This window comes from Simochromis diagramma, unplaced genomic scaffold (assembly GCF_900408965.1).
Source record: "Simochromis diagramma unplaced genomic scaffold, fSimDia1.1 OVJJ01000320.1, whole genome shotgun sequence".
Taxonomy (NCBI): Eukaryota; Metazoa; Chordata; class Actinopteri; order Cichliformes; family Cichlidae; genus Simochromis; species Simochromis diagramma.
The window spans coordinates 4,502,749-4,515,688 of record NW_024386773.1 but is presented as its reverse complement, the minus strand read 5'-3'; the positions used below and the strand labels follow the sequence as shown (position 1 = coordinate 4,515,688).

General features: G+C 38.2%; 1 protein-coding gene across 11 annotated transcripts in view; it reads left to right on the top strand.

Annotated features, from left to right (window-relative positions):
* ptprt (protein tyrosine phosphatase receptor type T) overlaps positions 1 to 12,940 on the top strand; it is a 226,045-nt gene that overhangs the window by 149,186 nt on the left and 63,919 nt on the right. For all 11 annotated transcript variants that reach the window (XM_040004228.1, XM_040004222.1, XM_040004204.1 and 8 more), the window contains 3 exons: positions 5,534 to 5,688; positions 11,885 to 11,965; positions 12,083 to 12,118. In XM_040004228.1, the coding sequence (XP_039860162.1) occupies positions 5,534 to 5,688; positions 11,885 to 11,965; positions 12,083 to 12,118 (272 nt within the window). The remainder of the gene's footprint in view (positions 1 to 5,533; positions 5,689 to 11,884; positions 11,966 to 12,082; positions 12,119 to 12,940) is intronic.

The window sequence follows — 12,940 nt, the reverse complement described above, 5'->3', positions numbered from 1 at the left end:
CAAAGTGCAGTCAGATAGTCAGGAATAGGCCACTCTAAGCTCCAATCACACAGGAGGTTTTGAGGTTCTGTCGCCTATAAATTGGTGTGGAGCATAGCAAGGTTGAACCTGGGGTTGATGGAAGGAAATGATTATGGGAGAAACTTTGTAAGGTCATTCCTTCTTTTCTCTTGTAGTTTTCCTGAAAATGTTCTTTCTAACATCGTTCATCTCACTCTCTCTTTGTTTTTTATGTTGTTGTTTTTTATTTATTGCCTCTTTATTGATGAGCTGTTTCATTCGTCTTCCTCCTTTCTCATGTTCACTTTTCACATCTGCTCTGTCTCTGTCTTATCATCTGTCTTTGATTTTTACTTATCTGTCTTTTCTCTCCCTGGCTTAAGTGCTTAAGGGCAACTACAGCTCATTATCTGATCCCAGGCTTTTAAAAACACACACACACACACACACACACACACACACACACACACACACACACACACACACACACACACACACACACACAGCAAAATTGGTGTGGCCTGGATCTTGCCCACACAATCTGCTTACACATGGCCCACATACTGCAAAGAATGATGGCCCTTTGGTGGCCCAGATCTGGTTTGCCAGATGTGAACCATACATGGGCCAGCACAAGGCCAGTTGCAGACACACTGGTGGTCCTGTGCTGGCCCATGTGTGGACCGTCATTCTTTGCGGTATGTGGGCCATGTGTAAGTTGGGTGCAGCCACGGGCCAGTTGTAGACACACTGCTGGCCCTGTGCTGAGCCAGAACAGTTTCAACTCTGGCCCCAGATGTCAGCCTAATGTGTATCTTAATCAAGCCATGTAATAACAACATGTGCCAGAACATGCAAAAGTAACATGATGAAACTCAGTGAATGGACTGACTCTTTTATAGCGCTTTTCTAGTCTCCCAGATTACTTAAAGTGCTCTATACAACATGCCACACTCACACACTTTCTCTAAATTGAGTGCTTCCTAACTACATTCATACACATTCACACTCTTGACATGCAGACTGGAGGAGCCAGGGATCAAACCACTAGCCTTCTGATCAGTAGTTGACCTGCTCTGTCTCTTGAGCTACAGCCACCCACTGGCAAAGATAAGTAAACCGTCACTAGGTTTTGGATAAAGTGTACATTCACAAACCTGTCAAACCTGCATTTGAAACATTGCCTACCATAGCAGTATAGCATTGAAACATGGCATTTGGGTCTTCTAACTAAAATAGGAAAATAGGAACATAAATAGTGCCATCATTGCCAGACCTGGCCCACATCTGGCTGACATACACTCTGCCATGAGACCAGTCAGTCAGAAGTGCCAGCTTGATGCCAGATCCGGGCCAGACCTGTTATCTATGGGCCTGGGCCACATGAACCAAACCACAATCGAGCCAGATATGGCATGCCATCGCATAAACAGTATCATCTATGCCAGGCCTGGCCCATATCTGGATGACATACGTCTTATCATGCCAGAAGTCAGCCAGCAGTACTGGCTTGATACCAGATCCGGGCCAGACCTGCCTGCTATGTGGACACACACACACACACACACACACACACACACACACACACACACACACACACACACACACACACTATAATGTGTTTACTGCTTTAATTTCATATCTCTACATATCTCTCTCAGTCACAAACAAACATTATTGTTAGTATTATTCTGTCAGCCAATGGAATCATGGGGATCAAAAGGGATCTTGCTTTCGCTTTTGACCTCACACTTATTGCTTCCTGACCCTTAGTGGGCTTAACAAATACAACACACACACACACACACACACACACAACATTTTTTTTTTAATTCATGTTTTCTAGATGCTGTTTAGCCAAGAAACAGATTCAGTGTGTCCTTTGGATGTTTATTGACATATTTTGTGGAGTACATAGTTTTAATTTCATGTCTCACTAACAACATATAGTAGTGAAACAATCCTGTAGCAAGTAAGTGTTAAGAGACTCACGATTATTCAATATAGGTATGAGTGACATTGTGTTTTCTCTATTTGCCTTTTAGAGTGACTGTGCAAGACACTGCAGGTTTTCCAGAGACACGTGTAAGCAGGCGTATTAGGCGGATTCGTGATAAGTCACTTAGGAACACACCCACTCACTGCCCAGTGTACACCAACAGTCCAACACAACAGACACATGTAACACTTAGACACAGCCAAAAACACTGAATCTCCAGCACCTGCAGTGCATACACAGATATCAAGGAGATCAAGTGTTTACTCATAGAAACAACAACACACATACACATCGAACTATTATAACCATTTCTTGTACACAGCCCACTGTATACCATTCGTGACTAGATGTCAGATACTTAAAGTAAGCAGAAAGTTGTGTTGGTGGATTCTGGAGGAGGTTTTTCTCCTCAAAAACACAGAGAAAGAAGTATGACGAATTTTATAGGACAAATCTGCAAAATGTATTTATATTTACTCTATTTTGAAATACATATTAATGATAGAGTTTGTTGATCATTTGCAAACTGAGGTGCCAATTAGAAAACACTGAGAAATATATGAGGAGAAATGTATGAAGAAGGAAAGTAATGGCTCATGATCTGAAGCATACAATATCATCTGTCATTTCTGCTGTCTTTTTAAGACACTATTGGAAAAAAGAATATGCTAAAAAAAAAAAAGTATCCTTTTTAGGATCTAAAATCAAACAGTGTGGTAAGTCTGTGGTTCAGGTGGTAGACTTGGTCGTCCAGTAATTACAGGGTGGGGTGTATGATCCCTGGTCCCTCTTCATGGCAAAGTGTCCTTGGATATGACTTCTGACTGCAGGTGAACACATCATGTAGCAGCTTCTTCAGTAAGTATTTGACGTGAGTAGTTTAATAAATATCACACGCTGTAAGTGTTTTGCAAGATTAAATGGTTCTTTTACGAGTATAGACAATTTACAGGTTTCCCTTAGTAGATCACTTGGGCCTATGATTTCAAAGTAAATTCCATTAAATGGTGGTTTAAAGCGCATCCACAAGGTTATTTTTTATATCAAAAAAATATAAAAAGGTATACTTCTACATTAAAGGGCTGCTACTCTGCTGAGCCTATTGGCATCCAAGTTCTATTATCATCCAAATCAAGCAGGTAATGAAGACCTGGCTACTCTTCCATGAATAGACTGTTCTCAGTTTATACAGGTTGACCCATGTACCATTTAGTTATTCAATTTTAATTATAAGTACTTCCAGTAATATACAGTGCATTAATTGAAATGCACAATGAGCATTTAACATCAACAAAATGCACTTGTTTGTTTTTTGTTTTAAATAACGGTATTATTGTTTTACTTCATGTGAACCGATTGTTCATGTGCATTTAAAGGCAAATGCTTGCAAAATGCAACATATACTGCGAAATACATATTTTCTGATTTTATAATTTAATGTTCTGTAGCTTTTGGTATCGAATTATTCCGATAGTGAAGCTCTTGTCTTTTAAATCCAGGCAAAATGAGATTACATGTTTTTAGCCTTTTTCACGCTTTAAAATTTGACAAGCCTTGTGGGCCCCTAATGACACACAAAGTCTGGCGAGTGGTCAGGATTTGGACACATCTGTCTAGTCAAGGTGATGTCCAAGCCCAGAGTTTCCTCATATAGAGATGAGTCAAACTGCAAAGCTTATTTAAGTCACACTGTCGAATTGTTCTGTATCTAGAGGACAATATGTCACACTGATATTTAAAAGTAGCACGTTAATTGTCACTTCTGTGTTTGTCGGTCATTTTTTGAGAGCAGGTTTAGAAGATAAACGTAATGGACTGGCACTCATATCACTTTTCTTGTCTTACTGACTAGTCAAAACATTTAGGCAATAAGCCGCATTTAACCGTACAGTTATATACTTTACTTTTACTTTATTTATATAGCAAATTTAATAACAACAAAATGTTGGCCAAAGTACTGTACAAAGATGATAAAAACAATTACACAGTAACAAATAACATCAATAACAAATATCTGGTAACAGGTGACCAAGTGGATAGATAGGTAACTCTCATGCGATGTTGAAAGCTAATGAGTGAAAATGTGTTTTAAGATGGGATTTGAAAAGACTGACAGTTGGGGCCTTGCCAATCTGGAGAGGTAAATAATTCCACATTTTCGGCGCCACAACCACAAATGCCCGGTCACCTCTGTGAACCAGCCTCGACTTAGAAGTGGCCAAGAGCAAGAGGTCACTTGATCTTAGAGTTCTAGGGTGAATATAAGGCTGCAGTAAGTCAGACAGATATTCTGGAGCCTGACCGTTCTGCGATTTATAAGTCATCAAGAAAATTTTGTATTTAATTCTGTATTTAATTTTGTATTAAATTTTATATAGTGCTTTATTCTATGAATTTAAGCAGTTTTTGGACTGTGGCAGTAAGCCGGCATAACAGGAGGAAACCCACACAGCAAACTCCACACAACAAGGTCCAAGCTTGGGTTCAAACCAGAAACCTTCTTGCTTTGAGGTTACAGTACTAACCACTATATTATCGCGCCCTCCTCCTTGTATAGAATATGATAGTAAAAATATGCTTTGTCTTGATATTTCTGTTAGTTCTGTGAATCTATTGGACAATGTCAGATTGTAATGGTTTTCTGTCTCTTCTACCATCTGGTCTCTCAGCGGACCTAAAACTGAAGGTTCAGGCAAAACTCAAAATAGTCTATGCAAAATGGCCAACAGATGGGCGTTGTGGCAGATAAGTGGAAAAAATATCAAAGGATACATTCACACTCAAGGGGCATCTCATCAGCAGTCACTGCATAACTACCCTTACCATTATATATAGTCAGTTTAGAAGCCCCACATGTTCTGGAAGTACTGAATGTCAGCCTCTCCACATTGAATCATATCACCTGTATTTTCCCCCCTTGCTGTAGTAATATAAGAGGGGACAAAATAACAGCTTACCCTGTAATTTCTAAGGCTTTTCTATACATACATAGGCCATTTTTAAAAAATACTTTTTTATGCAGTTTGCTCATTTTTCAACAGGAAACAGCCCCTTAGAATGATGATATGGAGAAACGTTTTTTTTTATTGTTGGTAAAACACACCTTTTAAAAAGATGTTGCAGATGCACATGTTTACTTCCTGATTGGGTTTAACTACTCATTATACATCATCAAAATCATATTCCTTGTCATTTTGACATAAAGTATAAAAAATATATGTTTTATATAATATTTGCTGTGAAATGTGTCTCTGCCTACACTATTGTGCATAGAACTCATTCTTCATTCTTATATTGCCATTTATTCTCTTTTGTTTCAAGTCACTGCATATAATAAAGAAAATGTTCTCTTTTCTTAGTGTTCTCACCATAACTCATTTTCCAAAGAGTATTGTTGTTCCGTAAAGAATATTTCTTTGCATATGTGCCTTTGTGTTTACGCACTGCATGTGCATGTAAGGAATTGCATGCATTTCTGTATGTGAATAATTCATCTTTGTGTATCCTTGTTTTTATGTTTTTGAACCTCTATAGAAAGTTGGCAAAAAAGCAGAAGGAAACTGCTAGCAGCTCCACTCAGCAGAGGGAGATGGGTCCGGTCACCACAGCTGATAAGAGCACCACTAAAGTCAGCACCTTACACAAAGATGACCCCTTTTCCACCTCCAACCAGGACCTCAATGGGTTCAGTAAGTCAAAATGCTCTGCAGTTCTAGCCCTAAGGTGCATCCAGAAGATATCAGCTGTAAATGGCACCATAATGTTTTTGTTTTTTTTTTTACAAGAAAATATAATACTACATTGTCCTTTCCACATTGTATTCTTTCTGGAAAGTGTTAAAAAAAAAAAAAAAAAAACCCCACAGATTGAAATAATTTGCTGTTTCTCTGAAAGTTAACTTTCACATTATAAAGTTTCTTTTCCCCTTGTCACTCCCTAAAATATGCATATGCTAGGACTCTGTACCATTAATCATTTTGTCACATTCATTTATTCAAATAGTGGACATTTCATTTTTATAATAAAACTCTCCATATGGCCGTCTTTCACCCATAGTGTGTTGTGCTGCTTCACTAGCCTCCATCGTACTTAGTGCTGTTTTAACAATTTTCAGCTGAGCTCTCTATTTTTTCCCTTTATGTGGTGCTTTATACAAGTACAATATAAGTGTGCATATCCTCTTTCACAGCATATTCCACACATTTCAACTAGGCCTTGATTTGTTGGGGAGTAGTCCCAGCTTTTTGTAAAACTGTGTGTGATTCTGATGTAATTAGACAAGACCTCTCAGGAGGGCATTTTCACTTGAAAATGTCATGCTGGCCTTTTGGGAGTGCTTGACCACTGAAAGCCAGGGATGGTGAAGAGGGACTAAGTACCAAGCTAATGCTGGACGTAATTGCCTGCACTCTTTTTCTAACTGTCCGTGCTGCAGTTTTGACGTAAAATAATGTTTTTGTACTGAAAATACTTAAAGCAGACCACTTTTATCTGGAGTGTAGGACCTATATATACTGTAAAATTAGCAATTAGTTTTTGCATTTGCAACATATAGAAAAAGGAGCTAACCTTCATCTTGACATTTAATGTTTTATCAGCCATAAGTCCACAAGTCTTTGGACAATGACAATGATTTTTTTGTAATTTTGCCAGTTTACTGACACCTTAAAACAATTCATCATTGAAGGGCAGCTTTAATTCAAGGGATTAAACACATGCTTTGGATTAATTGTTTAAGAATTGCAGCCATTCGTACACAGTCTCACTTTTTCAAAGGCTCAAAAGTAATTTGACAATTGACTTAAATGTTTTTATGGCCAGGTGAGGCTTGTTCCCTCATTACTTTATAACAAGTTAAGATATATAATATATAAGAGAAAGAGAAAAATATATTAAAAAAAAAACTTTTACAGTTGATTCCAACTTTTTAACTTGCATTTAGTAGCTGTTTCAGTATAATGTCCAAAGAGACGTTGATGCAAATGAAGAAGCCCATCATTAGAGTGAAAAACCCAATAACAGAGTGGAATCATACCAACCCAATGCATAGCACATTATCTGGTGGGTGGAGGCATGCTGTGGCATGTATGGGTGTCACTGGAACCGTGTTATTAGTATTCATTGATAATCTAACTGGTGATGAAAGTAGCACGATGAATTCTAAAGTCTACGTACATGGCTATACTCTGCTCAGATTCAGCCAAATGCTGAAAAACCGATCGGAGAGCACCTCAGTGTAAACAGATAATGACCTAAACCACAATGCAAATACAACCAAAGATTTTCTCAAGGAAGAGAAATTGGATACTTTTAAATGGCCAAGTGAGTGGCTTGATCTGGAAGCTGGAAACTGAAGGCAGAAAGGCCCATAAAAAAGCAGCATCTGATGGTGGATGCACTACAGACCAGTCAGAGTATCTCAAAGGCAGAAATAGCATTTGGTGATGTCTATCTGGCAGTCATTGCACAGAGTCAATAAATACAAAGAAATTTGTTATTAAACTAAAACTTATGGACCAAACTGTAATTCCCTTTCTTCAATTAGAAACAACTACCCCAGGTCTATAAATATATTTATGTTTTTTGAATGTATAAGACAGAAGCTTGACATCCTGTGCTTCTTGAGAACTTACTAGACCTTCCCTGTAGCCAAACAAAAGTTCAGCATTGAAACTGAATTTCTTTATGCAATTTTTCAGTAAATGTGAAATGAAGATTTAGATATGTAAAAGAGACTTGACTTTGCCCATTGTGAGCTTTGGAAAAATGATACAAAACTTTGTCAAGGTTACACGTATGAAAATATGACTCATTCTCTTTTTTTGTTCTGTGCTTACAGTGTCTTGTGAATATTTGAAAAAGAAATAAAGAAATTGGAAACACACACACACACACACACCATAGTCACCAATTCAAGCTCAGTCTTAATGAGACAGAGAAAAATGCTGACACAAGATAGGGGACCCAATAATATTTGCGGAAATGGACCCTCACAGGGCAAATAACCTTTTTGTGTTATTGTGTTTTCACCCAGTCACCAGCTTACTTCACAGGACATTGCTGCCAAAGCAGATTTCTTTTTGTATGCAGGTACACTCCTCACTGTATTAAAGTTGAGCTTCTTTCTCCGGCACATTAGCATACAGTGCCGGTACACATGAGACGTGAGGGATTTTATCATAGAAGAGGAGAAAATATGTTGTGTGGGGGTATTAGGAGAGGAGAGCAGAGGGAAGAGACTAGAGAATAGGCAGAGGAAAGAGGACAATGGAGAGAGAAGACGAAACTTAAATAATCAGCAGTAGAGAAATTGGGCCATTGTATCAGAAAACGTTACACAAACAGAGTATCATAGTTTGAATAACAATTAGGCGGGACGGGTGAATGGATGTTTGGTGGTGTGTGTGTGTGTGTGTGTGTATTCCTTTTTATTTGGGAAGAGAGAATATCACACATTGGTTATAGAATCTGTTCTTGGTGTTTCACAAGGACTTTCATTATTACATAGTAATCTGGTTATCAGCAATATTCCTAAAGTATGAGACGATTCCTGAAACCACCTTACCCATTTGAAACCGCAAAATGACAGCAGAGGTTGTTTTTTTTTTGTTGTTGTTGTGTTTAAAAAAACTTTGTGGAGTTCTTCTCGTGTCTCTGTAGGTTTGCTATCCCAGGTTTCTTCCATAGTCCAAAGACATGCCATTAGTGGGCTCAGGTGATTCTAAATATCCTCTAGGTGTGTATGTGAGTGTGAATGTTTGTCTGTCTCTTTGTGTGAGCCCAGACCCTGCCTCTCGCTCTACTCACTCCAGCCCCCTGGAAGATGGATGGAATCTGACACTAGCACTAATTACAAATATAATATATAACTACTATATGCTTAAGTAAACAATACAAATGGAATGTATGTGGGAAACCAAATCAAAATCAGAGAAACTGCAACAAAGTAGAGATGAAAAAAAAAAAAACGGCGTGAGAGAGGAAAAGATGGAAAACAAATGCACATTATCTTGTGATCTGCTCAGTGAACATAAAAGGAACCTTTTCACTTTAGACCATCAAAATTCACAGATAGTAAAAAACAAACACATTCATAAGTGATTTCTATGCTAACATGTAAACATATAAATGAGCCAAGAACAGTTACCTTCAAGTGGGCGTAAACATGTGCATCCATATGCATACTGGTCTTAAGAGATAAATATGTGTAGGTTAGCTCTGTCATATAATGTGGATTATTGAACAGGCTAGGTAGCATATAATATGAAACTGTCAGTTTCCCAGCACTCCCCTTAGGTTTTGTCTTATTGTATTTGTTTATATGTGGGCTTCTGTGTATCCCAGATATCATTTATTTATAGACCCCTAGAGGTATGTGTATATGTGAGAGGTGAAGTGTATGTGCAAGGACTTATAGCTTTTAGTCACTGTTTAATAAACCAAGTCCGTCAGTCACATTTATTACCAATGACATATCTCCTAAACTACTTTCAGCTTTGGTACATTGACCTTATTTCCATGGTGGCCAGTTTGAACTGGCAATAGCAAGTTTGACTAACCACCTTGATGAGACAGAATGTTACAGAATTTCAGTAAACTAAAACTCAGTAAACTAAAAAAGTACACTGTAATGCTTTTGTTCCATCTGTATCTCCGATAACCATAAAAGTGACGATAGATGCAAGCTTAAGTCACTTCAACAAATGCTCATGGTTGTTGTTTTGTTCTGGAGTCCTACTTTCAGCTAATTTATCATTTCAAGGGCATTAAATACTGAAGTTTTGTCAGTGCTGCTGGCATCTCACATAAAGGCATAAAATGTTTGGCACTGGGCTGTTATGCACTGGATTTAAGGGTATACTGAGACAGATCTGTCACTCTCATTTGGAGTTAAACTGTGTGTCCAGAGCTCACCGTTCATATTTCTGTGTATTTCTAAGAGACATCTGTAATTGTCAACTAATAAGTGACAAATTACATGAATAATATTGTTACTTTCCAAGGGATGTGTGAAAGTAACAAAACGTGTCCAGGTTGAAAAAAAATGAGACAGGGAGGCAAAATTGTTAAATTAAAGGCTTTTATTAATTTCTATTACTAATTAAACTAAAAGAGACAGAGAAGCGGCTGTCACCTTTAAAAAACAGAAGAAGAAAAAACAAAACCCAGGAGTTGTTCACTAAACTGAAAAGAAAGGCCAAAAGCTAAATGACCAAAACACACTGCTTTCAACAAAGCAGGAATACACAGCCGCCGCAGATACTGTTCACAATCTGTAAAACCAACAAGGATCTAGACCAGGGGTGGGGAAACTCGAGGCCTCAAGGGCCGGTGTCCCGCAGGTTTTAGATGTGTCCTTGATCCAACACAGCTGATTTATAGGGCTAAATGATGTCCTCAGCATCTGTTGAAGTTCTTCAGAGACCTGGTAATGAACTAATCGGTTGATTCAGGTGTGTTGACCAGGTTGATATCTAAAATCTGCAGGACACTGGCCCTTGAGGCCTGGAGCTTCCCACCCCTGCTCTAGACCTTACCTTTCTCTCTCACCTTAAGTACTCTCTTAATTGCTGATTAGAGTCAGCTCTACAAAAAGGGTGGCACCTAAGACAGGAAGGGTCAAATTAGCACATGCAAGTACTGTGTTTACAATTTGCCTGACTTCTTATCAATGACCTCTTTAAAAATGTTGTTTTAATCAAAACTGACATATCATTGGTATGGTATTATAAATCCTACAGAATGCTTATATTGTGTTTTCTAAAACAAATTGTGATCTTCCTATCCATTGGTCTTTTTCGGTTTCGTTTTTACACCAGATTTTAGTGCACAATTATTGGAATATAAGCCCTGTTATCCTCAAAATTCAATATTGTTAACTATAATGGTGCCATTATTTTTATTGAGTTGCCCCCTGAACTGCTGAATATAGCATACTGATCTGTCTTTATGTGGATTTTTTTTTTTTAAATTTCATGTCCTATGATATTTTGTTTTTCCTTTTCTTTTCTTATCAAACCTGAGGCTACGTCCACACGTACACGGGTATTTTTGAAAACGGGGATTTTCCGTTTTCGTTTTAAAAAATAATCCCGTCCACACGTAAAGGCACAAATGAAGGAAAACGCTGCTATGAACATGCCAAAGCAACAGATGGCGATATATTCCTAACCGTGCAGAAATGTTGGCCAATCAGAAGTCTAGAAGCCTCGGTGGGAAAAAGTAAACAAAGCTGGGGCATAGAAGCAGAACTGAGTCATATGTGTGGAGGGACAGTAGCTGTGTGTGTATATGTAAGCATTTAAACACTGCAGAGAGTACAATTAACAGTAACAGTATTGTAGAAATTCATTTCACCGAAACAATAACGTGGCGCACAGTGTGACGTCAAAAATTGCGCACACCTTTGACGCTGCGTTTTCTCCGTTTTTTTTTCGTCCACATGTAAATGCAAAAACGGAGTTTTCAAAAATATCCACCCTGGCCGGAGTTTTTAAAAATCTTCGTTTTCAGTGACCAAAAAGGCAGTTTACGTGTGGACGAAAGGTGCAAACGCATAGAAAAATCTGCGTTTTCAAAAATACCCGGGTACATGTGGACGTAGCCTGACCCTCTTATTTTTCAACCTCCTGATTCATGTACCTCTTCTCCTTCTCATGTTGCATGTTTCACTTTCTTACTCTTATGCTTGTTTCATTTAAAACTTTCACTGTACAACTTTTCATTTTATATATATTTTTTTCTCTTTCCTGTCTACATTTACTTCTCCTTGTCCACCCTAACCTCCTTCTTTCTCTCTCGCATCCTCCTTTTTCATCTTCCTCCGTTTTTATTGTTTTGAATTCTTTTTTTCACCTTCTTTTCACCTTTCTGTCTCCTTCCCAGCTTCTCCTTCTCCCTGCTCCTTCTCAGTGCAAGGAAGCAAGATGCTGCAGAGCAAATCCCTGCTGAATTCCTACTACTCAGGTACACACACATCCTCACACACTATCTGTCTATCTGTCTTTTAATTTTACATTGAATTGAATGCTATTCATAACTGAACAGTTTTTTTTCCATTTATGACTGTGAATATCTTTGCAGTGTCCAAAGAGCCAGTTCCAGCCACAACTTCTATAGGTAAGAATTTGGATTTCTATGAGTTTCCTTTCTCAAGGCATAAATCTGATGTACTAATGTTTGCAATACGCAATTTATTGCTAATTGCACTGATACATGAAGCAGAAAAAAAATGCATGTCTTATTTTTTGTGCTTGATCTTGAAATGAACTTGAGTCCACTCGTACTCACACGATAGGAGAAATGTGTCCACACACAATCACATCATTTACACAAGGACAGAATGAAATTGCAAAACCATTTTCCTGTACCTTCTTTCTGTTTTTTTCCTCTTCATTTCCTCCCTCTCTTCCCTTCTGTTGGCCAGATTGACACATTCTTTGCCAAGAAGGTTGGCTCAAGCCACTGCCAAAGTGTGACGTCTGTGTATAGCTTGTCTTTGCATAAGTGAACCACTTCACACAGTCTCACACATTCTGCACATGCAAAGGATTTTACAGGAAAGTTTGTTTTATGTGATTATAGTTATCAGTCAGCTCCTAGCTCATCCTCTTCTTGCCACACCTCCTCTCGCCAGTGTTCGCGTTTTTCTCCAAATATTCTGCTTCCACTTTCCGCTCTTTCTTTTGATTGTGGAGTTTCTCCGTTCTTTTTCACTGTTTCTATTTTTTCATTTCTCACAGTGCTCTCCAAAAGCCTCCCCCATTTCTTTATAGTTTGCTAGGTAGATTGCAAATGGGTGCAGTGATTTATTGAAATGTCCGAAGATAAACATATACAAGCCAAAACCAATTCTGTACAATTTTTAATAAAAAAGTCGCTTAAAAGCTTAAAAGTCAGTATTTGGCATAAGCACCTTTATTCCACCACAAAGGCAAGCCT